The 27,199-nt window shown below is 47.6% G+C and overlaps 1 protein-coding gene across 6 annotated transcripts in view; it reads left to right on the forward strand.

Moving 5' to 3' along the window:
* The window catches only part of EPB41L5 (erythrocyte membrane protein band 4.1 like 5), a 151,043-nt gene that overhangs the window by 46,323 nt on the left and 77,521 nt on the right, over window positions 1-27,199 (forward strand). For all 6 annotated transcript variants that reach the window (XM_068246145.1, XM_068246141.1, XM_068246146.1 and 3 more), the window contains exons 3-5: window positions 5,906-6,010; window positions 17,374-17,416; window positions 26,602-26,680. In XM_068246145.1, the coding sequence (XP_068102246.1) occupies window positions 5,906-6,010; window positions 17,374-17,416; window positions 26,602-26,680 (227 nt within the window). The remainder of the gene's footprint in view (window positions 1-5,905; window positions 6,011-17,373; window positions 17,417-26,601; window positions 26,681-27,199) is intronic.

Consider the following 27,199-nt stretch of genomic DNA (forward strand, 5'->3'; position numbering starts at 1 on the left):
TGCTATAAGCCAATAGCAGTGCTCATTCATTTGTGAGGTTTACAAACAATGTTGCCAGCACTTGAGAAGATACAGTTACCTTGTAATCACTCCTGAGAGGATTACAAGGTAACTGGATCTTCTTTTCTTGTATTCTGACTGCCACCTAGAGGATTTTATAAATATACCAGGACTTATAAATAAATATACCAGGACTATATACCCCTGATCAACCCTGATTAACCCTGATCAACCCTGATCTAATCCTAGCCTCCCTTTCTTTTTTTTTTTATACAATATACTTATTTCTGCTGTATTTTTGTGGACTTTTTTTCACAATTTGCCTCTATACAATTATAGTGTATATCCTATATACATTTTCTATAAAGATGGCAAAGAGAATGTATTTGCAAGAGGCGTTTGCCATTCTGGAGCGTGACAGTGACAGCAGCAGCGAATTTGAGGATGATTTGGAGTCCACAGATATTGATTGGCTGCCGTCCGAGTCAGAAAGCGACTCAACGGACAGCGATTCTGAGTCTGCTGGGCCATCCACAGCTCAGCCATCTAGGAGCGAGGAGCAGGCAAGGGGCATTAGTGACACTGACACTGCTTCTGAAGGAGGGTCACCTATAGCTACCTCCAGCAATGCCATCCCAAGAGGTCAGAGGGCTGCCAGGCCAAGGCAGAGCATGCCAGCAAGGGTACCACAGAGGGAACCGCTACCCTATGATCTAAGGGACCCACAATGGTCAGCATCTAATATAGAGACACCTAACCTCCCTCCCTTCACAGCCAGGAGTGGCCTATTAGTGGACACCAGCAACATGCAGCCCATTGACTTTTTTGAACTTTTTTTGCCAGAGAGCTTCCTGCAGTATGTCTGCGATCAGAGCAATATCTATGCCCAGCAACGCATAGCAGACCATCCCACCTGTGTGTTAGCTTCCCACTGGACCCCTGCAACTACCCGTGATTTGAAAGTTTTTTTGGGATTGACTTTCGATATGGCCCTTTCTCCATTACCTGAACAGCAACTGTACTGGACGAAAAATCCAATCCTCTGCATCCCAATTTATTCGTCCAGAATGTCCAGACGCCGCTACCAAATGCTGCTAACCTGCTTGCATTTTAGCAATAATGCAGACCACCTCCCACCTAACGACCCAGCCCATGACCGACTATTTAAATTGAGGCCCTTCATCGACCATTTAAATAGAACTTTTGCAGAAAAATACATGCCAGAGCAAAGAATAGCCATCGATGAGTCCTTAATCCCTTTCCACGGGAGGCTGGCAATCAAACAATATATACCCAACAAAAGGTCACGGTATGGGATAAAACTGTACAAGTTGTGCGAAAGTGGGAGTGGCTATATCTATTCACTAAAAGTTTATGAAGGGAAGGACAGCTTAATACAGCCTCCTGGATGCCCTCCCTACATGGGTACAACAGAGAGGATAGTACTGGACCTCCTCAACCCTCTACTCCACCAGGGTTACCACCTTTACGTGGACAATTTTTACACGAGTGTTCCACTGTTTAAACATTTATTTTCAGTCCAGACTCCAGCCTGCGGAACTGTCAGGGCAAATCGCAAAGGCCTGCCATCAGAGGTCATTCATAAAAAACTGAAGAGGGGGGAGACCTGCAGCCAACGGAGCAACGAGCTGCTCGCTTTAAAATTTAGAGATAAGCGCGATGTCTTAGCCCTCACCACCATCCACTCCGAGGCAACAACAACTGTGAGGACTCGTAGTCGGGAAGTAGTAAAACCACTGGCCATCGCTGAGTACACCAAGTTCATGGGGGCAGTGGACTTGTCCGACCAGGTTTTGGCACCATACAGGCTCAACAGGAAGAGGAAGATCTGGTACAAAAAAGTGGCTCTATATTTTTTCCAGATGTGCCTCCAAAACGCCTTTGTCCTGTACAAAAAATCAGGTAACAGGGACTCTTTTTTTAAAGTTCCAGCTGGCAATAATTACATGCCTCCTTTTTGAATCTGGACAACCTGCCCCAAACCCAGACCAACTTCGTGCAGAAAATGTTGCCAGATTTGAGGGAAATCATTTTCCTGCCCCACTCCCCCAAACTGCATCAAAACCATACCCCCAAAAAAGGTGCAGAGTTTGCAGGAAAAATCACGTTCGAAGGGACACACGATATCATTGTCCGAAATGTCCGTCCAAAGCAGCACTATGCCTTAATCCCTGCTTTGAGACCTATCATACAGTCCTTCATTATTAGTTTTTTTTTTTTTTTTTTTTTTTTTTTTTTTTTTTACCCTTTCACTGCCCCTTTTTTTTATGGTATAATTGAACTGTATTTGACTCTCCGGATCTGACCTCTGGCATGGCTGACAACCACTCTATGGAATTCGACCCCTGGCATAACTAACGACCACCCTCTGACCTCTGGCATGGCTGATCTACCAAACTCTTACCCTTGGCATGGCTGCCGGACACCTTCGGACCTCCTGACTTCCACCTTTCTACAGCTTCTACAATGGTGAGTACCAATTTGTGTATGTTTAGAGACATTGTGAAGCCCTCAGTATACTTTGCTAAAGCCTTGTACACACTTTCAAGTATGATTGGCCAATCACTGATCAATTTTACTATTGAATCTTGAATAATATGAGCAGATTGTGTAGGTAAACCCTCATACTACAGTATGAGCGTTTACCTACACAATCTGCTCATACTATTCAATATTTGTTGACTCTCATACTACATGGTAAGGTGGTACAATTGGTCAGTGATTGGCCAATCTTAATTGAAAGTGTGTACTGGACTTAAAAAAAGAATGACACTTTTGGGAGAAAATTGGCCTTGAAAAAGCTGTTGGTGCTACTTGTGGTTATCAATGTGCGGTATGCCCAAGAAGCTATCTGATGATGTATATAGGGTATCATTTTAACCGTGACAAGCGAGAGAATATAATTTGGGATGTAGTATTGTTGAAGTCTATGTCATGTGATTTTTTTTTTTTTCTCGCCAAACTGAAGAAAACTGTAAAAAAAAATGCTATTTTCAAACTTCTGGTACAATTTCAGCAAAAAGGCATGAATCCAAATGTTACAAAATATGTTTATCTGAGTAGGCCTAGGTCTCTAGTTTTCAGAATGGTTTGGTTTATGACCTGTACTGAATGTTCTGAGACACCAGGGGCTTTGCCAAGAAAGAATGACTGTATTACTTTTGTTGCAAAAAATGGCCTTGAAAAATCCAATGGTGCTACTTGTGGTTATCAGTGTGCGGTGTGCCCAAGAAGCTATCTGATGATGTATATAGGGTATCATTTTAACCGTGACAAGCGAGAGAATATAATTTGGGATATTTGACAACTGAAACCTATGTCATGTGAATTTTCTTTAGCAAGAAACTGAATGAAAAGCAATAAAATTGTTATTTTCATATACTCGGCACCAAAATAAAACGCTTGTAAAAAAAAAACACAAGTGACATAATTGAAAATACAATACATAAATAGCTACCTTAGTCACTCAGCTTTTTAAATATGTATGCCATGATGGTATATTACTGTTACTTTTACAGATAAGGGCTTTTAATTACTGATAGAGTACAATGAAAAAACAGAAAACTGAAAAAATGTGCCTTTATTTCCAAATAATATATTGTCGCCATACATTGTACTAGGAACATTATTGAAATGTTGTGATAACCGGGACAAGTGGGCGGATGAAATGTGTTGGTTTTATCTATGCTATCTTTGTCTATTTTAAAACTACAGTGGTTGGAAATATAGAAATAGTGTATCTTTTCATTTTTTTCTCTTTTTTCTCTTTAAAATGCATAGAGAATAACATTATTTCTAAAATAAAATATCACCCTTGAAAAGCCTAATTTGTGGCGAAAAAAACAAGCTATAGATCATTCACATGTGATGAGTAGCAATAAAGTTATCAGTGAATGAATGGGAGGAGCGCTGAAATGTAAAAGTTGTTTTGGTTTTAAGGGAAGAAAACCTGTGATCCTGAAGTGGTTAAACATAATCTTCTGAACAAGATTCAAAAATTTTTTTCAAAAAGACCTTATAGTTTTTGAGAAAATCGATGTTAAAGTCGGGCGGAATTTCCGTGATTTCCGGCGGAAATCCGCCTAACGCACTTGCATTACCGATTTCCGCATTCCGATGCGGGAAATGTAATTTCCGTAGAATCCGAATGAGCAACCCTAATCTCACTGTATGTACTGTCTATACTGAGCTATTTAATAACTGCCAGCACCCAATCAGGTTGGTCCTCTGGTAATTTTATATTGCCATGTGACGTTGAGTCTGTGCCATGTTGGCGCTTTATAAATTAATGTATGAATATTGGTTTTATACAGTTGCATCTTATAAAATGCTGAAGATCATAAGTATTCTGATTAGCGGTAATATCCTGCCTTATTATCCGTGTGATACGTAGAATTAGTTCTAAGGGCTCTTTCACATTAGGGCAGATTTTCTGCGTTTCAACGCAAAGGATAAAGTTTGCGTTACCCAAGGTGAAATGAAAGTCCATAGACTTTCATTTTAGCTTTCACATATAACGCAGCCTTTTTGTGCGTTGCGTTCCACTGCACCCAGGCGCAGTTTTTTGGCCAACGCTAGCTTTATGCGTTACAATGTTAGTCAATGTAAAACGCACACTATGCGCGTTTTTAATCCGTTAACGCAGGCAATCAGTCCCAGAATGCAACAGAGGAACAATGTAGAAAGTTGACAACTAAAAGAAAAAAAAATTACCTGCGTTTTTCTATGTGCAGTAACGCATTGAAAACGGATTAAAAACGCACACTCACTGCAGTGCAACGCATATCAAAACGCAGTAAAAGGCATACAACAAAATGTATGCTTTGAGCGTTCTCCAACGCAAGCTCTGATGTGAAAGAGCCCTTAGCCTTGTTAAACCTTCCTTTTTTATTTTTTAATTGTACATGTGCGAATCAAACTGATCTATTTTATACCCACAGCAGTGATTCCTGTGTGCGGTTGCCGTGTGTTAATCATAAAATATTTGTGGCTACATTTGGTATGAAACCAAAATCTCCTCTATGGTCTAACAAAGCATTAAACTAATTTTTAAAAAGTTACTAGAAGGGTTCATACTCAAACTTACACTTCACTCGGAAGCTAATGGGGGGAGGAGGCAGGGCAGAAAACTTCCTCTACTGTTTGCACAGCAATTCTTTAATTACAAGACAATCTTATTTGACCTGCAACCAGCAATGCTATAATTTCACTGCAGTGATGTGTAAATATGCCAGACTCACATACCAGTATTTTTTTTGCGCTCTTTTTGTTTGTTTGGTTTGGGGGGAGGGGGATGGCGTTTTGTGTGTGTGTTTAATGTTTTAGAGCAAAATGTATTTTTGAGTTCCTTACCACTTTAACATAGCAATGTGGGGAGATGGCATTGGAGTTTGATGACAACAGCCATCCATAGTTTCCAATTTATATAGCCTCATTCTTATTGAAGTCCCCTCCAATTTTCCGCTCCCCTGATCACCCCCGACACTGTTAGGTTGTGTTTTTGTTTGTTTGTTTTGAGGTGAGGTCTAACTTCTCACTTCTTAGTAGTCTTTAGCAACAGTACTGTGTACTCTCGGGAACCATTGTTAGTCCAGAAACTTCCAACGTGCTGCAAGAGTGACTAACTGCACAAAGCAGGAAGATTTTAACACCTGCACTAATCCATTTCCTGATTTATATTTGTGTCAGATGATCCTTTGGGAATTTCTCCTTTTTATAACAGACCTTCTCTGTCCATAAATACTGGATGTATTTACTGATTCTGACAGGCAGATCCTAGCACATATGTAATATAAACATATACATGACTTCTCAACTTTAGTAAAACTTAATAACTCTGATGAAGAGATTTGCAGTTTTAGCCTCTTTGTTTTGTGTTTTATAGAAAAAAGCCAAAGGCCAGGAGCTGTTTGACCAGATCATGTACCACCTGGACATCATTGAGATGGACTACTTCGGCTTACAGTTCATGGACTCCGCCCAAGTGCCTGTAAGTCCAGCTCCTGTGCGGCGTACAGTCTGCTGTATTCTGCTGACCTATAGCAGGATCCGCCTCCTAGAAATCTGCTACAGAGCAGCCCACAGGTCCTAACCGAAGGGGGGCGGGGATAGAGGAACTGAGGAGGCTGGTGTAAAGGTTACTGGCACAGGCAGGGAAGTCTGCACCACGGGGGTATTGGGGTGACTGGGATGAAGGGATAGTGCAGGCAGCAGTCTGGGGTGGGGGAGGAGGCAGTCTGGGTATTGGGGTGACTGGGATGGAGGGATAGTAGTGCAGTCCCCTGTGCAGGCAGCAGTCTGGGGTGGGGGAGGAGGCAGTCTGGGTATTGGGGTGACTGGGATGGAGGGATAGTAGTGCAGGCAGCAGTCTGGGTATTGGGGTGACTGGGATGGAGGGATAGTAGTGCAGGCAGCAGTCTGGGTATTGGGGTGACTGGGATGGAGGGATAGTAGTGCAGGCAGCAGTCTGGGTATTGGGGTGACTGGGATGGAGGGATAGTAGTGCAGGCAGCAGTCTGGGTATTGGGGTGACTGGGATGGAGGGATAGTAGTGCAGGCAGCAGTCTGGGTATTGGGGTGACTGGGATGGAGGGATAGTAGTGCAGGCAGCAGTCTGGGTATTGGGGTGACTGGGATGGAGGGATAGTAGTGCAGGCAGCAGTCTGGGTATTGGGGTGACCGGGATGGAGGGACAGTAGTGCAGGCAGCACTCTGGGGTGGGGGAGGAGGCAGTTTGGGTATTGGGGTGACTGGGATGGAGGGATAGTAGTGCAGTCCCCTGTGCAGGCAGCAGTCTGGGTGGGGGAGGAGGCAGTCTGGGTATTGGGGTGACTGGGATGGAGGGATAGTAGTGCAGGCAGCAGTCTGGGTATTGGGGTGACTGGGATGGAGGGATAGTAGTACAGGCAGCAGTCTGGGTATTGGGGTGACTGGGATGGAGGGATAGTAGTGCAGGCAGCAGTCTGGGTATTGGGGTGACTGGGATGGAGGGATAGTAGTGCAGGCAGCAGTCTGGGTATTGGGGTGACTGGGATGGAGGGATAGTAGTGCAGGCAGCAGTCTGGGTATTGGGGTGACTGGGATGTAGGGATAGTAGTACAGGCAGCAGTCTGGGTATTGGGGTGACTGGGAGGGATGTATAGTAGTGCAGGCAGCAGTCTGGGTATTGGGGGTGACTGGGATGGAGGGATAATAGTGCAGTCCCATGTGCAGGCAGCAGTCTGGGTATTGGGGTGACTGGGGTGGAGGGATAGTAGTGCAGGCAGCAGTCTGGGTATTGGGGTGACTGGGATGGAGGGATAGTAGTACAGGCAGCAGTCTGGGTATTGGGGTGACTGGGATGGAGGGATAGTAGTGCAGGCAGCAGTCTGGGTATTGGGGTGACTGGGATGGAGGGATAGTAGTGCAGGCAGCAGTCTGGGTATTGGGGTGACTGGGATGTAGGGATAGTAGTACAGGCAGCAGTCTGGGTATTGGGGTGACTGGGAGGGATGTATAGTAGTGCAGGCAGCAGTCTGGGTATTGGGGGTGACTGGGATGGAGGGATAATAGTGCAGTCCCCTGTGCAGGCAGCAGTCTGGGTATTGGGGTGACTGGGGTGGAGGGATAGTAGTGCAGGCAGCAGTCTGGGTATTGGGGTGACTGGGATGGAGGGATAGTAGTACAGGCAGCAGTCTGGGTATTGGGGTGACTGGGATGGAGGGATAGTAGTGCAGGCAGCAGTCTGGGTATTGGGGTGACTGGGATGTAGGGATAGTAGTGCAGGCAGCAGTCAGGGTATTGGGGTGACTGGGATGGATGTATAGTAGCGCAGTCCCCTGTGCAGGCAGCAGTCTGGGTATTGAGGTGACTGGGATGGAGGGATAGTTGTACAGGCAGCAGTCTGGGTATTGGGGTGGCTGGGATGGATGGATTGTAGTGCAGGCAGCAGTCTGGGTGGGGGAGGCAGCAGTCTGGGTATTGGGGTGGCTGGGATGTAGGGATAGTAGTGCAGGCAGCAGTCTGGGTATTGGGGTGACTGGGATGTAGGGATAGTAGTGCAGGCAGCAGTCTGGGTATTGGGGTGGCTGGGATGGAGGGATAGTAGTGCAGGCAGCAGTCTGGGTATTGGGGTGACTGGGATGGATGTATAGTAGTGCAGCACCCTGTGCAGGCAGCAGTCTGGGTATTGGGGTGACTGGGATGGATGGATTGTAGTGCAGGCAGCAGTCTGGGTGGGGGAGGCAGCAGTCTGGGTATTGGGGTGACTGGGATGGAGGGATAGTAGTGCAGTCTCCTGTGCAGGCAGCAATCTGGGTATTGGGGTGGCTGGGATGTAGGGATTGTAGTGCAGGCAGCAGTCTGGGTATTGGGGTGGCTGGGATGTAGGGATAGTAGTGCAGGCAGCAGTCTAGGTGGGGGAGGAAGCAGTCTGGGTATTGGGGTGACTGGGATGGAGGGATAGTAGTGCAGGCAGCAGTCTGGGTATTGGGGTGGCTGGGATGGAGGGATAGTAGTGCAGGCAACAGTCTGGGTATTGGGGTGGCTGGGATGGAGGGATAGTAGTGCAGGCAGCAGTCTGGGTATTGGGGTGACTGGGATGGAGGGATAGTTGTACAGGCAGCAGTCTGGGTATTGGGGTGACTGGGATGGAGGGATAGTTGTACAGGCAGCAGTCTGGGTATTGGGGTGACTGGGATGGAGGGATAATTGTACAGGCAGCAGTCTGGGTATTGGGGTGACTGGGATGGATGGATTGTAGTGCAAGCAGCAGTCTGGGTGGGGGAGGCAGCAGTCTGGGTATTGGGGTGACTGGGATGGATGTATAGTAGTGCAGCAGTCTGGGTATTGGGGTGACTGGGATGGAGGAATAGTAGTGCAGGCAGCAGTCTGGGTGTGGGGAGGCAGCAGTCTGGGTATTGGGGTGGCTGGGATGGAGGGATAGTAGTGCAGGCAGCAGTCTGGGTATTGGGGTGACTGGGATGTAGGGATAGTAGTGCAGGCAGCAGTCTGGGTATTGGGGTGACTGGGATGGAGGGATAGTTGTACAGGCAGCAGTCTGGGTATTGGGGTGACTGGGATGGATGGATGGATTGTAGTGCAGGCAGCAGTCTGGGTGGGGGAGGCAGCAGTCTGGGTATTGGGGTGACTGGGATGGAGGGATAGTAGTGCAGGCAGCAGTCTGGGTATTGGGGTGACTGGGATGGAGGGATAGTAGTGCAGGCAGCAGTCTGGGTATTGGGGTGACTGGGATGGGTGTATAGTAGTGCAGGCAGCAGTCTGGGTATTGGGGTGGCTGGGATGTAGGGATTGTAGTGCAGGCAGCAGTCTAGGTGGGGGAGGAGGCAGTCTGGGTATTGGGGTGACTGGGGTGGATGTATAGTAGTGCAGCACCCTGTGCAGGCAGCAGTCTAGGTATTGGGGTGGCTGGGATGTAGGGATAGTAGTGCAGGCAGCAGTCTGGGTATTGGGGTGACTGGGATGGAGGGATAGTAGTGCAGGCAGCAGTCTGGGTATTGGGATGACTGGGATGGAGGGATAGTAGTGCAGGCAGCAGTCTGGGTATTGGGGTGACTGGGATGGAGGGATAGTAGTGCAGGCAGCAGTCTGGGTATTGGGGTGACTGGGATGGAGGGATAGTAGTGCAGGCAGCAGTCTGGGTATTGGGGTGACTGGGATGGAGGGATAGTAGTGCAGGCAGCAGTCTGGGTATTGGGGTGACTGGGATGGAGGGATAGTAGTGCAGGCAGCAGTCTGGGTATTGGGGTGACTGGGGTGGAGGGATAGTAGTGCAGGCAGCAGTCTGGGTATTGGGGTGACTGGGATGGAGGGATAGTAGTGCAGGCAGCAGTCTGGGTATTGGGATGACTGGGATGGAGGGATAGTAGTGCAGGCAGCAGTCTGGGTGGGGGAGGCAGCAGTATGGGTATTGGGGTGACTGGGATGGATGTATAGTAGTGCAGTCCCCTGTGCAGGCAGCAGTCTGGGTATTGGGGTGGCTGGGATGGGTGTATAGTAGTGCAGTCCCCTGTGCAGGCAGCAGTCTGGGTATTGGGGTGACTGGGGTGGAGGGATAGTAGTGCAGGCAGCAGTCTGGGTATTGGGGTGACTGGGGTGGAGGGATAGTAGTGCAGGCAGCAGTCTGGGTATTGGGGTGACTGGGATGGAGGGATAGTAGTGCAGGCAGCAGTCTGGGTATTGGGATGACTGGGATGGAGGGATAGTAGTGCAGGCAGCAGTCTGGGTGGGGGAGGCAGCAGTCTGGGTATTGGGGTGACTGGGATGGATGTATAGTAGTGCAGTCCCCTGTGCAGGCAGCAGTCTGGGTATTGGGGTGGCTGGGATGGGTGTATAGTAGTGCAGTCCCCTGTGCAGGCAGCAGTCTGGGAATTGGGGTGGCTGGGATGGGTGGATAGTAGTGCAGTCCCCTGTGCAGGCAGCAGTCTGGGTATTGGGGTGGCTGGGATGGGTGGATAGTAGTGCAGTCCCCTGTGCAGGCAGCAGTCTGGGTATTGGGGTGGCTGGGATGGGTGGATAGTAGTGCAGTCCCCTGTGCAGGCAGCAGTCTGGGTATTGGGGTGGCTGGGATGGGTGTATAGTAGTGCAGTCCCCTGTGCAGGCAGCAGTCTGGGTATTGGGGTGGCTGGGATGGGTGTATAGTAGTGCAGTCCCCTGTGCAGGCAGCAGTCTGGGTATTGGGGTGGCTGGGATGGATGTATAGTAGTGCAGTCCCCTGTGCAGGCAGCAGTCTGGGTATTGGGGTGGCTGGGATGGATGTATAGTAGTGCAGTCCCCTGTGCAGGCAGCAGTCTGGGTATTGGGGTGGCTGGGATGGATGTATAGTAGTGCAGTTCCCTGTGCAGGCGGCAGTCTGGGTATTGGGGTGACTGGGATGGATGTATAGTAGTGCAGTCCCCTGTGCAGGCGGCAGTCTGGGTATTGGGGTGACTGGGATGTAGGGATAGTAGTACAGGCAGCAGTCTGGGTATTGGGGTGACTGGGATGGAGGGATAGCAGTCTGGGTATTGGGGTGACTGGGATGGATGTATAGTAGTGCAGTCCCCTGTGCAGGCAGCAGTCTGGGTATTGGGGTGGCTGGGATGGATGTATAGTAGTGCAGTTCCCTGTGCAGGCAGCAGTCTGGGTATTGGGGTGACTGGGATGGATGTATAGTAGTGCAGTCCCCTGTGCAGGCGGCAGTCTGGGTATTGGGGTGACTGGGATGGATGTATAGTAGTGCAGTCCCCTGTGCAGGCAGCAGTCTGGGTATTGGGGTGGCTGGGATGGATGTATAGTAGTGCAGTCCCCTGTGCAGGCAGCAGTCTGGGTATTGGGGTGGCTGGGATGGATGTATAGTAGTGCAGTTCCCTGTGCAGGCGGCAGTCTGGGTATTGGGGTGACTGGGATGGATGTATAGTAGTGCAGTCCCCTGTGCAGGTGGCAGTCTGGGTATTGGGGTGACTGGGATGTAGGGATAGTAGTACAGGCAGCAGTCTGGGTATTGGGGTGACTGGGATGCAGGGATAGTAGTACAGGCAGCAGTCTGGGTATTGGGGTGGCTGGGATGGATGTATAGTAGTGCAGTCCCCTGTGCAGGCAGCAGTCTGGGTATTGGGGTGGCTGGGATGGATGTATAGTAGTGCAGTTCCCTGTGCAGGCGGCAGTCTGGGTATTGGGGTGACTGGGATGGATGTATAGTAGTGCAGTCCCCTGTACAGGCAGCAGTCTGGGTATTGGGGTGACTGGGATGGATGTATAGTAGTGCAGTCCCCTGTGCAGGCAGCAGTCTGGGTATTGGGGTGGCTGGGATGGATGTATAGTAGTGCAGTTCCCTGTGCAGGCGGCAGTCTGGGTATTGGGGTGACTGGGATGGATGTATAGTAGTGCAGTCCCCTGTGCAGGTGGCAGTCTGGGTATTGGGGTGACTGGGATGTAGGGATAGTAGTACAGGCAGCAGTCTGGGTATTGGGGTGACTGGGATGCAGGGATAGTAGTACAGGCAGCAGTCTGGGTATTGGGGTGGCTGGGGTGGATGTATAGTAGTGCAGTTCCCTGTGCAGGCAGCAGTCTGGGTATTGGAGTGGCTGGGATGGATGTATAGTAGTGCAGTCCCCTGTGCAGGCAGCAGTCTGGGTATTGGGGTGACTGGGATGGAGGGATAGTAGTGCAGTCCCCTGTGCAGGCAGCAGTCTGGGTATTGGGGTGACTGGGATGGAGGGATAGTAGTGCAGGCAGCAGTCTGGGTATTGGGGTGGCTGGGATGGATGTATAGTAGTGCAGGCAGCAGTCTGAGGTGGGAGAGGCAGCAGTCTGGGATGGAGGGATAGTAGTGCAGCACCCTGTACAGGCAGCAGTCTGGGTGGGGGAGGCAGCAGTCTGGGTACTGTACTGGGGTGACTGGGATGGGTGCAGCCCCCTGTACGGGTATTGGGGTGACTGGGATGTATGTATAGTAGTGCAGGCAGCAGTCTGGGGTGGGAGAGGCAGCAGTCTGGGTATTGGGGTGGCTGGGATGGATGGATTGTAGTGCAGGCAGCAGTCTGGGTATTGGGGTGGCTGGGATGGATGGATTGTAGTGCAGGCAGCAGTCTGGGTGGGGGAGGCAGCAATCTGGGTACTGTACTGGGGTGACTGGGATGGGTGCAGCCCCCTGTACGGGTATTGGGGTGGCTGGGATAAATGTAGTACAGGCAGCAGTCTGGGGTGGGGGAGGAGGCGTCTGTCTGTGAATGGAAGCTCTGCTATGTTTTCCTTCATTTGGCAGCCTGTTTTCTTTCATCTCCTCCACATTCCTGGGCTGGGAGCTCAGCATTGGAGACAGGCACAGATAGGTGCCGGGTCCCCCCACACCTCCCACCACCACTGCCTCAGCCACAGGAGGGGGGGGGGTGTCTGCTGCAGGGAGACCCTCTGACACTGCACAGCACTGGGGGCCGCACAGACCCCACCACATCTGATGAGATGTTACACTTGTAGTGTTTTATCACAAATGGTGAGAATTTCCCATCGGATTAGCAGTCTGAGGTGACGGATAATTCCTCGTTTACAACCATCGGAATGGAGAGGATATTATGAATCACAGACTACAACAAGCTCCTGGTGAACCAGAACTCCCAGGAGTGTGTAGGGGGGCTACTAAGGACCAAAAAGCACTCTGCTCTCACTAAAATGTTAAACAAAACCAAAGTTTGCCTTCTTAAAACAGAAGGGATTTGTGATTATTCAGGTTGGAGTGAGCATATGTCTCCCATACAAGGTAAACAGAGGAACACCAAGAGCCCCAATAGTGTAGTATGTATTGACAAAGGGGGTAATGACAAAGAGTAAAGGTAGCCATACACTGGTCGATGTGCCATTAGATCGACCAGCTGACAGATCCCTATCTGATCGAATCTGATCAGATAGGGATCGTATGGCTGCCTTTACTGCAAACAGATTGTGAATCGATTTCAGCCTGAAACCGATCACAATCTGTTCAGCTGCTCCTGCCGCCTGTCCCCTCCCCCCCTCCCCCCCCCCCGTATACATTACCTGAGGCTGGCTCCCGGGCGTCTTCTCCGCACTGCACCGCACCGCTGTTCTTGCTCCATCCCGGCGCTTCCTGTGTTACTCCGTGACCAGGAAGTTCAAATAGAGCGCCCTCTATTTCAACTTCCTGGTCACCGGAGTGACACAGGAAGTATAAGCGTACACTGGGACATGCGGAAATGCGGTGCAGCGAGGAGAAGAGGACCCCGGAGCCAGCTTCAGGTAATGTATACATGCTCGGATCGGGCCCGAATCGTACGCCGCAAGCGACGCGCTCCTACCGCCGGGCGATCGAGGGTAATTTCCCGCACGACGCGATCGACGGACCGATCCGATTTCGGGAGGGAATCGGATCGGCGGGTGCGTTTAGCGCAAGCGATTGGCAGCAGATTCGATCCCAGGATCGGATCTGCTGTCGAAACGGCCGTGAATCGAGCCAGTGTATGGCCTGCTTAAAAGTTGTTATACTCAAACATGGGTCACCAATAGGCAACCCCTGTAAAGGCAGGTGGGGAGATTATCCTGACCCCACTCAGGAATAAGAAGTTGCTCTCTGTAGATAGTAGAAAAGGGTCGCAACCCTCCACCCAGGGTGGATACAATATTATATAGGAGAGAACAGAGGCGCCAAAAGTATAAAAGGGGTTTAAATGAGCTTAAAAGCCAAAAATTTGGTAATTAGAGGAGACAGCAGTGGTGGACTTGCCTCCTCCAAGCAGACACAACACGACTGTACATTCAGTCTATTTATTAACGAACTCCAGATAAAACAAAGCAACGCGTTTCACGGGTCAGCGCCCGCTTCCTCAGGCAATAGAAAAAGGAGTTACAGCATCTAGCAAAACAAACACAGAGGTGCCAGGTGTTGTTTGTTTTGCTAGATGCATCATTGCTGAATATGCAAATCATCCTTTGTTGTCCCTGTAAGCTAGCCACACCTCCAGAACCGCTGGAATGCAATGACGTGTCAGCTTGATAATATTACAGAGCCACAATAATCCAACATCCATACAGACTGTTACAGATTGATCCTCATCAGTGCATGGCATGGATTAATGTGGCTCTATGGGCAGGGGCATAGCAATAGGGGTTGCAGAGGTTGCGATCACATCGGGGCCCTTGGGTCAGAGGGGCCCCGAAGGGCCCTCCCTCAACTACAGTATTAGCTCTTGATTGGTTCTGTGCTCAGAATAATCACTTCTATAGATACTTTGAATAGTGGTAATCATTAACAAGCTGCTCCCCATCCCCTTCTTGCACCTCTGACACTGTAGTTGCCATTGGCAGGTTTTGGTGCGCCGTATCAATTGTTATGTATAGAGTGGGGGGCCCCAATGTAAAACTTGCATTGGGGCCCACAGCTCCTTAGCTACACCACTGTCTTTGGGGTAGGACTTGAAACACTCAGAGTTCCTAGCAAGCTCTTGGTGAACCAGGTGTGAGGGGCTACAATGGACCAAAAAGCCCTCCTACTAAAATTTTAAGCAAAAGAAAAGTTTGCCGCCTTAAAACAGAAGGTATTTGTAATTATTCAGATTGGAGTGAACATATGTCTCCAATACAATGCATCACTGCTGAATATGCAAATCATCCTTTGTTGTCCTTATAAGCTAGCCACGCCTCCAGAACCACTGGAATGCAATGATGTGTCCGGTTATGGCCAGTGATGGAATCCATTCTGAAGCAATGAGCTCAGGCGGTATAATCTGCAGCCTTAGGGTGCCCATATATTACCCAATCATCCACCGAGCGATTTAGGCAATTTACTTTATTGGCCAGTTAGCAGTGTGATCGATTGACTAGCGGCCCACACACTACAAGCAGGATCCAGGGGATTCGCCTTCACTAATCGATCAGAACGATGTTTTATGCTCTGACACCAGAAATCCATTCTATATCAATTGCAGGGATGCTCTCTGACCTCAATCACGAGTGATTACTCGTGATTCAAATGAGGTTTAATTACAGCAGGCGAGCGCTGGGGATGAAAGGGTTAATTACCCATACATCCGAGTCCCCCCCCCCCTGCGTTCCAAAGCGGCCCATGTGTCCTATTAGTCGTGTCCAAGCCTCGCTGCCGTCAGTTCCTCCTTCAAGCCGGAAGAAGGAACTGACGGCAGCGAGGCTTGGACACGACTAATAGGGCACATGGGCCGCTTTGGAACGCAGGGGGGGACTCGGATGTATGGGTAATTAACCCTTTCATCCCCAGCGCTCGCCTGCTGTAATTAAACCTCATTTGAATCCCCCTTGATTGAGGTCAGAGAGCATTCCTGCAATTGTAACCATAAACGCAATCAACCGATATTTTCCATCTTTCCTGAGTAAATTGGATGATTCAACTAGATATTGGCCAATTTCCATCGAACAAGTAGAAAGGAACATAACTGATTCCCCACCAAGCTAATAAAATTATTGAATCAACTAGTTGACCTAAGCCTGTTTAAAAATGGGCTCTCGGTCTCTTCACGCCGCCGCCAGTCAATGCGTTCGCACCCGTCCACCCTACTCCCTGGCCCGTCATCCTGTCCCAACGGCGGTCTGTACTGTGCACATGCTCAGTAGAAAAAACCCACGGACACACAGCCAGGGGCAGGAAGGATGACGCAGGGACAGTTAGGTTTTATTATAGAGGACGGTCGGTCTAGCAGGAAAATCGATTAATGTATAGGGAACCTTTAGGGTGGCCACACCCAATAACTATCATTCTTGATTTATAAAGCGCCAACATATTCCGTGGCGCTGTACAAAGAAAGAAACAAACATGAGGTACATAATAACACAATAGTGCACACCAATATACAGAATTGGTAATTACAGTGGCAAAAGTAATCCAATGAATAAAATGTACAACAAATCCAAGACACAAGAGCCCTGTCCTTGTGAGCTTACAGTCTAGAGCAGGCATGGGCAAACTCGGCCCTCCAGCTGTTATGGAACTACAAGTCCCACAATGCATTTGCCTTTATGAGTCATGACTGTGGCTGTCAGACTCCTGCAATGCATTGTGGGACTTGTAGTTCCTTAACAGCTGGAGGGCCAAGTTTGCCCATGCCTGGTCTAGAGGAATGAGGGGAAACATACGCATATCTAGAGGCAAAGTGTTTAACAAATCTGTGGCTCCACCCCCTTTTCTGAAAGTGAACCCCAATCAGATTTGTTTCACTTCAATGCAAATTATTGATGCCAAAGACTGCAAAGCTTACAAACTTGGTTATTGAGTGTTTATGTGTTAGAAAAAGTGGGCGGAGCCAACACCAGCCAATTACATACCCGGGCAACGCCGGGTCATCAGCTAGTTACATTATATTTTTTTTCTTTTTGGGAGCTTAAAAATGTAACCTAGACAAAGTGAAAACAGGTGAAAAAGCTTTATGCATCATGCCCAATGTCTCTTTAAAGTGGACCTGAACTCTTGCAGAGGACAGAAGAAAAACAGAAAAATGCACTCTGTATGTATTTAGAGAGTTTAGCCTCTTATTCCCCCTCATCTGTCACTAATTACAAGTTGTAACTTGATCTCTCCCCTGTCACCTGACTGCCACGGCAGATAAGCTCATTTGAGAGCACAGGATGTTAACCCTATGTCTGCTTCCAAGAAAGCAGGAAGTGGACACACTGCAGATTATTGCAGGATTTGTATCAGCTGTAACAAAGAAATGTTTTTCTGTAAATGTTATTATGCTGTTGCTTATCTTTTAGAGCAGAGAGGAAGTTCTGAGTTCAGGTCCGCTTTTAGGGGAAGGTAATGAAGTGGAGCTGTGATATGGAACTCGGGGGAGGGCGCTGCCTTTAATGATTGTGCATTTCCGATGATAATGACCCTCCCTCTCTCCTTGTTTCCAGCACTGGTTGGACCATACCAAGAGCATCAAGAAGCAGGTGATCAGTGAGTATCCCCCCGCTGTGCTGCTATAGTATCTGCTGCTGTATCTGTCAGGATCACAGGCGACCAATGAGATGCTCGGAACTCCCGCTTGCATGTAAATTTCATGCAAATTGCATGCTGCATGGAAATGGGCCGGTTAGATGCTCCTCCTGCTGATTTCTGATTGGTCCCAGTATTAGCCAGTGATGGGATTCTGATGAAAGCAATCCTCTCTTTTCCCCGTTTGCTGAAATTGCCTTGTTTTTATTGGCTCAGTGTGTTGCCAGATGGGTGTGTCAGCCTGCTGCCAGCTGCTCTGTTACACCAGATGGAGAGCTAATTGCTCACACTGCAAGATAGTGATTTCTGGTCAGTATGTACTCGAGATAAAACTATTACTGTGCTTCAGAAGGCGTGCGATTCAAGGCTCACTGGCAATAGCTGACTGAGGGGAGGGAAAAGGGGGCAGGGAAGAGAAACCATAAAAAATTTTATCCATAGATGTAACCCCAACAACGGGTGTCATTATTGTTAACAGAAGTGTCACTTTTATATGTTTTAAAACCAGGATCTGAGTAGAGCTAATCAACGTGATACAAATCATTGTTCCTTGCATTCAAACTCCATGTAAATGTTATGCAGCTTAAACTTGGACCAATACTGTCAGTACAGGGACAGAGTAACAGCCCCCCAGTATCAGGAGCTCTGACTGAAGCGTGACATGATTAGCCGCATGCTTGTTTCAGGTGTGCGATTCAGACACTACTGCAGCCAAAGAGATCAGCAGGGCAGCCGGGCAACTGGTATTGTTTAAAGAACAAGTGACACCCATGCTTACCTAGAAATAAAAAAAAAACATAAGTACATATATACCAGTTCTACATACATAACAGATGTATTGCACTGTCCACATTATGATTCCTGTGAATCTTATAAAGGAAAAGCAGAGTATCCTATTTTAGGCAGTTTCCATCTTGGTTACCTTTCAATGAAGCTAATCCTGACATCATTTCCTCCCTCACTCTTCTTTCTCCTCTTGCTAATTGTGTATTCGTTACCCACCCTCCTCCCAAAGTCTTCAGACACTCCCACCGAGGTCTATACTAGGAAGTGCACTGGCTTATGTCATTAGAAGAAGTGGGAAATAAAGGGAAGAGGAGGAATATATTATAGATAAAAAAGATCCCCAGCATGCAACTTTATGGCAATTAAAGGGCCAGTGCTCCTATAGTATGTGATAACTCCAAACCATAACAGCAGAAAACGTTTTGAATGCAGGATTAGCATCTTTATCACTTAATACACTCAGACCTGTTGCTGTTGAAATTACATTTTTATGTTGACAATCCTGCTTTAAAATGAAATAAATATGGCAGCCTCCATATGCCTCTCATTTCAGGTGTACTTTAAAAAGCCAAAAGTAAAAAATTTTTTAGAAATACAGTTGCAGAAGCCCACAGATCCCCCCCCCCCCCCCCTCCCTTCTCCTGCGTTGGACATTGAACTTGACATAATCTGCCTGGTCCATATGTCTCCTGTAGTCGGCAGGGAGGTGACATCTGTTAGGGACACTTGTCAGCTGTGGGTGACACTTATTCACATACCTCGCCGTCCTACTGAGGAGCCAATGGCAGCTTGTCCTGTGGGGGAGACAGGAAACGGCAGGCCTAGCGGCAGAGCGTGTAAAATACCGCAGCTCCGAAATGATCTGATCGATACAGCAATGTAATTGTATCAGGCTAGGCGCACACTTGGCAGAAATGCTAGCGTTGCGGAAAACGCTGCGTTTTTCCCGCTAATGGAAGTCTAAGGGCCGCAGGGGAAAACGTCTATAAAAAACGCGTATGCATTTTCTATGCATGTTTTCAAAAACGCTGGTTTTGTTGCATAGTGTGCAAAAACGCGCATAATGAAAGTCCATAGAAACGCAATGGTATGTGGTTTCCATGCGTTTTTGTTTTTTTTTTTGTAAAAAATAAAAATGTGTAATGTATTTCCGTTTCCTGTTGTCTTCCTAGTTATTTACGTAAAGCGCATGAAAAACGCATATGCGTTTTGTATATGCGAACCGCAAATGCATTAAAACGCATTCAAGAACGCATCAGCAGTAAAAAAAAAAACTGCAAACGCACACACAAAAACGCACATGACATAAAATCGCAGCCTGTTATGTTATGTTATGTGTGCACCTACCCTCAGTTATTTCACACCAGAGCTTGCATTGGGAAAAGCTTAAAGAGACTCTGAAGCGAGAATAAATCTCGCTTCAGAGCTCATAGTTAGCAGGGGCACGTGTGCCCCTGCTAAACCGCCGCCATCGCGCCGCTAAACGGGGGTCCCTTCACCCCCAAACCCCCCACTGCAACACTTGGTCGCAGACTTGGTCGCTCCTGGAGGCAGGGCTAACGGCTGCAGCCCTGCCTCCAGTCGCGTCTATCAGCGGCGCATCGCCGCCTCTCCCCGCCCCTCTCAGTGAAGGAAGACTGAGAGGGGCGGGGGAGAGGCGGAGATACGCGTCTGACAGGGCTGCGGCGGTTAGCCCTGCCCCAATGCGGAAGCGCTCCCCCGCTGTACGGAGGGGATTTGGGGGTGAAGGGACCCCCGTTTAGCGGCGCGATAGCGGCGATTTAGCAGGGGCACACATGCCCCTGCTAACTATGAGGTCTGAAGCGTGATTTATTCTCGCTTCAGACTCTCTCTTTAAAAGCATGCGTTTTGCTGTTTTGCGTTTTTAATGCGTTTTTCAATCCCTTACAGCACATAGGAAAATGCAGGTGAAGTTAGTTTTTTTTTTTTTTTTTTTTTTTACCTTCAACTGTAACTGTGTGTGTTGAAACGTTTTAAAAATGCATGGTCTTCTTGGAACTTGCGTTTTTTCATTGATTTACATTGTAACACAAGCGTCAGACGATTAAAAACTCCGGGGGCGGGGAGCGTTGAAATGCAACGCACAAAAACACAACGTTAGATGTGAAAGGTAAAATGAAAGTCTATGGACTTTCATTTTTACCTTGGAAAACGCAAACTATCGACATTGCGTCAAAACATCCAAATCCATCTCAGATGTGAGAGAGCCCTCACTGGTTTCGTTAGGTTGTTAAATAACTGCGTCTACTGCGATGTTTACATTCCAAAAAATAGCACGCAAGATTTCTTCCCCCCCCCCCCCCCCACTGCCAAAAAAAAAATCGTGATTACTGCCCACACCTGATGTATTTCAATGACCTCTCATTTTATTTGCAAATTTGTGCTTGCTGTTTTTTCTGTTAAATCCAATTTGCAGGTCTGCTTATTTTTTTTTGGTGTTTTTAATGCCAGTTCGTACACTGCAGACTGTTACAGCTGGTTCACTTCATTCATGCAAACTGGCCGTGCGATCGTGACGCAACGCGCCCGATCGCACGCTATCTGCGCTTCTGGGCACTGCGCTGCTAATCCCATTCACCAGTGAATGGGTCAGCACTGCGCTTGACAAAAACAAATGCATGCGGCAGCGCGATAGTGCAGCACAGCGCACATGATCTGAACTGCAGAAGCACTGCTGAAATGCGCGTATGTTGTTAATGAGTCCTTACTCTGTGTCTCTACTGATGGTAAACTAGCTGCAGTGTGTGCTTATCTCTGCTGCCCCCAGTATGTACAGTATAAGCTGTTACTCTGTGTCTCTACTGATGGTAAACTAGCTGCAGTGTGTGCTGATCTCTGCCTACCCCCAGTATGTACAGTATAAGCTGTTACTTTGTGCCTGTACTGATAGTAAACTAGCTGCAGTGTGTGCTGATCTGTGCTAGCCCTAGTACAGGGAGTGCAGAAATATTAGGCAAATGAGTATTTTGACCACATCATCCTCTTTATGCATGTTGTCTTCCTCCAAGCTGTATAGGCTCGAAAGCCCACTACCAATTAGGCATATTAGGTGATGTGCATCTCTGTAATGAGAAGGGGTGTGGTCTAATGACATCAACACCCTATATCAGGTGTGCATAATTATTAGGCAACTTCCTTTCCTTCGGCAAAATGGGTCAAAAGAAGGACTTGACAGGCTCAGAAAAGTCAAAAATAGTGAGATATCTTGCAGAGGGATGCAGCACTCTTAAAATTGCAAAGCTTCTGAAGCGTGATCATCGAACAATCAAGCGTTTCATTCAAAATAGTCAACAGGGTCGCAAGAAGCGTGTGGAAAAACCAAGGCGCAAAATAACTGCCCATGAACTGAGAAAAGTCAAGCGTGCAGATCCCAAGATGCCACTTGCCACCAGTTTGGCCATATTTCAGAGCTGCAACATCACTGGAGTGCCCAAAAGCACAAGGTGTGCAATACTCAGAGACATGGCCAAGGTAAGAAAGGCTGAAAGACGACCACCACTGAACAAGACACACAAGCCGAAACGTCAAGACTGGGCCAAGAAATATCTCAAGACTGATTTTTCTAAGGTTTTATGGACTGATGAAATGAGAGTGAGTCTTGATGGGCCAGATGGATGGGCCCGTGGCTGGATTGGTAAAGGGCAGAGAGCTCCAGTCCGACTCAGATGCCAGCAAGGTGGAGGTGGAGTACTGGTTTGGGCTGGTATCATCAAAGATAAGCTTGTGGGGCCTTTTCGGGTTGAGGATGGAGTAAAGCTCAACTCCCAGTCCTACTGCCAGTTTCTGGAAGTCACCTTCTTTAAGCAGTGGTACAGGAAGAAGTCTGCATCCTTCAAGAAAAACATGATTTTCATGCAGGACAATGCTCCATCACACGCGTCCAAGTACTCAACAGCGTGGCTGGCAAGAAGGGGTATAAAAGAAGAAAAACTAATGACATGGCCTCCTTGTTCACCTGATCTGAACCCCATTGAGAACCTGTGGTCCATCATAAAATGTGAGACCAGTACACCTCTCTGAACAGTGTCTGAGAGGCTGTGGTTGCTGCTGCACGCAATGTTGATGGTGAACAGATCAAAGCACTGACAGAATCCATGGATGGCAGGCTTTTGAGTGTCCTTGCAAAGAACGGTGGCTATATTAGTCACTGATTTGTTTTTGTTTTCGTTTTTGAATGTCAGAAATGTATATTTGTGAATGTTGAGATGTTATATTGGTTTCACTGGTAAAAATAAATAATTAAAATGGGTATATATTTGTTTTTTTTGTTAAGTTGCCTAATAATTATGCACAGTAATAGTCACCTGCACACACAGATATCTCCCTAAAATAGCTAAAACTAAAAACTACTTTCAAAAATATTCAGCTATGATATTAATGAGTTTTTTTGGGTTAATTGAGAACATGGTTGTTGTTCAATAATAAAATTATTCCTCAAAAATACAACTTGCCTAATAATTCTGCACTCCCTGTATGTACAGTATAAGCTGTTACTCTGTGCCTGTACTGATAGTAAACTAGCTGCAGTGTGTGCTGATCTCTGCTACCTCCAGCATGTACAGTATAAGCTGTGCCTGTACCAGGGCTGTGGAGTTGAGGAGTCAGAGCAATTTTGGGTGCCTGGAGTCTATAGATTAGGCCTTTGTATTATTATGATGATGATTATATCCTAGCCCTGTAGATTAGGGCTTTGTATTATACCGCTGTTTGTATCCTAGCCCTGTAGATTAGACCTTTGTATTGTACTGCTGTGTATATACGATCCATGTAGATTAGGCTTCTGTATTATACTGGGAATATACAAGCTTTTTCAGCAGATTTACTGTCCGATCATTTTTCCGATTGATTTCCATTCAATTCTATAAGAAATCGATCAGAAAAACAATCGAAAATCAGATTGGACCTGTTGGAAATTATCTATCGAACTATCTGCCAAAAATCTCATGGTGTATTCCCAGCATTGTACCACTGTTTATATCCTAGCCCTGTACATTAGACCTTTGTATTATATCGCTGTTTATACCCTAGCCCTGTAGATTAAGCATTTGTATTCTGATGTTTTTTATCCTAACCATGTAGATTAGGCCTCTGTATTATACACTGCTGTTTATATCCTAGCCCTGCAGATTAGGCTTTTGTATTACACCATTATATCATCGCGGTACAAGATGCTATTACACGTCTTGGCTGTGAATGTTCCACCCATGCTAAATCATTTTATTGCCGCGATCGCCAGGTTATGTGTTACACGCTGTGGATTAGTCATATTTTTGTAGAGTAATAAAAGGGTTTGGCCGTTTTCCGCACTCAGCGAATTTACATAGTAATTTATGTAGCGTACATTTTACACCGCCGGGTGTGCGCGATTTCTGCTAACGCTGCTTTTTTCCTCTTCCATATTTAGATATTATGAGAGCGATGCTCTGTTTCCTGATTTTGGCTTTCTAGGTTTCTTCTTTTTGAAAAATACTAAGGCGTGACATCACGTTTGTATGCATCACTCTGCCCCGCCCTTTCTGCTGCTGCCCGCCTCTTGCACGCATTGGATGTACACGAGGGGTTTGGGGAAATACCTGTGACATCGTGGAGAGGAAGAGTATCGGCTGGGGGTCAGGGCGGTATGTTGTACACACGGGTGACATCACATGCCTGTACGCTGTGCCGTCATACAGGGATGGGTGGGGCCCCCCTTTAAGCCACCCTCGATACACAGGGCTCTGCAGCCGGGACAGGAGGTGCTGCTGGGTTACACAATAATATTTATATTAATTAAAGGAAGCTTGAAGTGAGTAGCCTATGGAGGCTGTCCTATTTCCATTTAAACTATACCGGTTGCCTGGCCATTCTGCTGATCTTTCATTTATCGATAGTGTCTGAATTGCACACCTGAAACAAGCATGCAGCTAATCCAGCCATCCACTTACTGACACACCTCAGGCAGGGCCGGCTCTACCATGAAGCTGACTGATTCAGGGCAGTAAACTGTAGGGGACAGCATCGGCTCTATACAGAGCTTGCCAGTTCGAACACGGCGATTAAAGCGTGTCTTGAATTAGGCGCGGCTATTCTTTGAATGCAATTTTCGGCTATATAACTGCGTGCCCCTCCAATCAGGGGCGTAGCTAGGGGTGGGCGGGGTAGGACAAGTGCCCCCGGGCGCTGGGTCCCTAGGGGCGCCCAGCTGTGACCTGTGTTTTTTTTTTTATTTATTTACCTGGTTACTACCACTGGGGACACCTATAGACCTGGTTACCTATACCGGGGGCACCTATTTTGGGGAAACTGCTGCCAGATTAACTGTATTTTTGGGGAACCGCTGCTGCCAGATTAAGTGTATTTTGGGGAACAGCTGCCAGATTATATGTATGTTGGGGGAACCACTGCTGCCAGATTGTGTCTATTTTGGGGCAACCATTGTCAAATATCTGTATTTTGGAGCAACCTCTACCAAATTACACGTATTTTTGGTGAAATGCTGTCAGATTACATGTATTTTGGGGGGAAACACTATGGCAGAGCTCAAACTTCCCTGCCAGACTTTTACACCACTGCTAAGGTCATGTATATTTGGCCCCACCCATTACCATGCCGACGCCCCTTTTTTGACCTTACAGGGCGCATTAATAGTCTTTGTCCCCGGGCGCTGGAAACCCTAGCTACGCCTCTGCCTCCAATTGCCGCTCACTCGCCGCCGGTCTTCTCTCTGCATATCTGTTATACACACGCTGCTTCCTATCTGTATAGCAGATGTGCAGAGAGGAGAAGACTGGTGGCGAGTGAGCGGCAATTGGAGGTGAGTAGCTAAGCTATTTACATCGCTTCCCTGTGCGCATTACTTTGAGTCCGGGGGGGGGGAGCATGGAGGGAGGCTCGGGGAGAGGAGGGGAGGGAGAGGTCGGGCTGCCCTCCCTGCGGCTCCCCCCTCCATTACAGTGACATAAACATACACATATAGCCGCAATATAACAAGCACGATAATCGCGCCCAATTCAACAAGCAGCTAATTCAAATGTACGCTGCCAGTTGTTAGTCTTTGTGTGTGTTGGCACGCCCCTTACCTAAAGAGGAACTCCAGCCTAAACAAACATACTGTCATTAAGTTACATTAGTTATGTTAATTAAAATAGATAGGTAATATAATCTCTTACCCACCCTGTTTTAAAAGAATAGGCAAATGTTTGTGATTTCATGGGGTCATCCATCTTTTTGGTTGAAAGGAAGTGACAGGGAGCATGAGACACAGTTCCAACTGTCCTGTGTGCTGATCACCCCTCCCAGTTGCTAGGCAACGTGACTAACAACATAGTAAATCCCATCATGCTTTGCACAGCATCAGGGGAAAAAAGCCCGGGCAGGTTTCTTTGATGGGGCGGAGCTTAGCTAAAAATGCAGCTAAAAATGAGACTTCTATAAGAAAAACAAAGTTCTGATGCTGTGAAACTGTTAAAGAAACCCCAAGCCTTTTCAGTTCTGCTGAGTAGATTTTTAGTCTGGAGGTTCACTTTAAATATGCACGGCTCTCTGCTAGCCCCGCCTCCTCTTAATGTGCCATTCTGCTCTCTGGTTTCCCCGACCTTAGGTTTTTCTTTTAACAAGAGGGAGTCCTGGGAAGTCCAGCCAGGAGCCTTGCGTGCAATCTGAGGCAGCAGCCAGGAGCCTTGCGTGCAATCTGAGGCAGCAGCCAGTAGCCTTGCGTGCAATCTGAGGCAGCAGCCAGTAGCCTTGCGTGCAATCTGAGGCAGCAGCCAGTAGCCTTGCGTGCAATCTGAGGCAGCAGCCAGTAGCCTTGCGTGCAATCTGAGGCAGCAGCCAGTAGCCTTGCGTGCAATCTGAGGCAGCAGCCAGTAGCCTTGCGTGCAATCTGAGGCAGCAGCCAGTAGCCTTGCGTGCAATCTGAGGCAGCAGCCAGTAGCCTTGCGTGCAATCTGAGGCAGCAGCCAGTAGCCTTGCGTGCAATCTGAGGCAGCAGCCAGTAGCTTTGCGTGCAATCTGAGGCAGCAGCCAGTAGCTTTGCGTGCAATCTGAGGCAGCAGCCAGTAGCTTTGCGTGCAATCTGCGGCAGCAGCCAGTAGCCTTGCGTGCAATCTGAGGCAGCAGCCAGTAGCCTTGCGTGCAATCGGAGGCAGCAGCCAGGAGCCTTGCGCATAATGTGACCAGCCTTGCGCACAATCTGACGCAGCAGCCAGGAGCCATCCTTCAGCTTGCCCTGCGCCGAACTTCCCGGCACCCAAATAAGATGTACTCGATGATTTGGACTTTTTTTTTTTCCCTCTAGACTGTTCTGTGATAATTGATGATTTCATTGATTGATAATTGCGGCTCTGATGTTTGTCTTGCAGTTGGCCCTCCATACTGCCTCCATCTTCGGGTGAAATTCTACTCCTCGGAACCCAACAACCTGCGAGAAGAGCTGACGAGGTTGGTCTCCCAGGGGCATTGTGGGAATGTTGCCATGATAGTTTTGTGTTCTGGTTGGTTGTTACGATATTGCAGAATCCCAAATGGGAATTCCCCGACAACCACAATGAAATTCGGAATTCATGAAATTCGTGTAATGCGCGCTGAAGGGAATGGATGCAAAATAGTGAAAATTCGAAGAGAAAGTGTGACCATTTGAATTTGCACAAACCAATGATCTTATAGTCAGTGCGAAAATATGGACAGTCCCCGACTTACAGACGACTTGAGTTGCGTTTCAGAGACGCAGCCCACATTGTCTTCATGTACAAAACACACTGCTATTTTTTTATTACATATTTTTAAGTGTTATAAACTACTTATAACAGGAATATTTAATAACACATTGAAAACAACCAAAAAACATAGTTTTTACTGTATGTCCAAATCCAGAGTTGTCCGACAGTAGATCATTTATCCAGGTGTCACCATAATTAACGCAGGACTCAACTTACACACTAATTCAGCTTACAAACAATC

The sequence above is a fragment of the Hyperolius riggenbachi genome, chromosome 7 (assembly GCF_040937935.1).
Source record: "Hyperolius riggenbachi isolate aHypRig1 chromosome 7, aHypRig1.pri, whole genome shotgun sequence".
NCBI classification, from domain to species: domain Eukaryota; kingdom Metazoa; phylum Chordata; class Amphibia; order Anura; family Hyperoliidae; genus Hyperolius; species Hyperolius riggenbachi.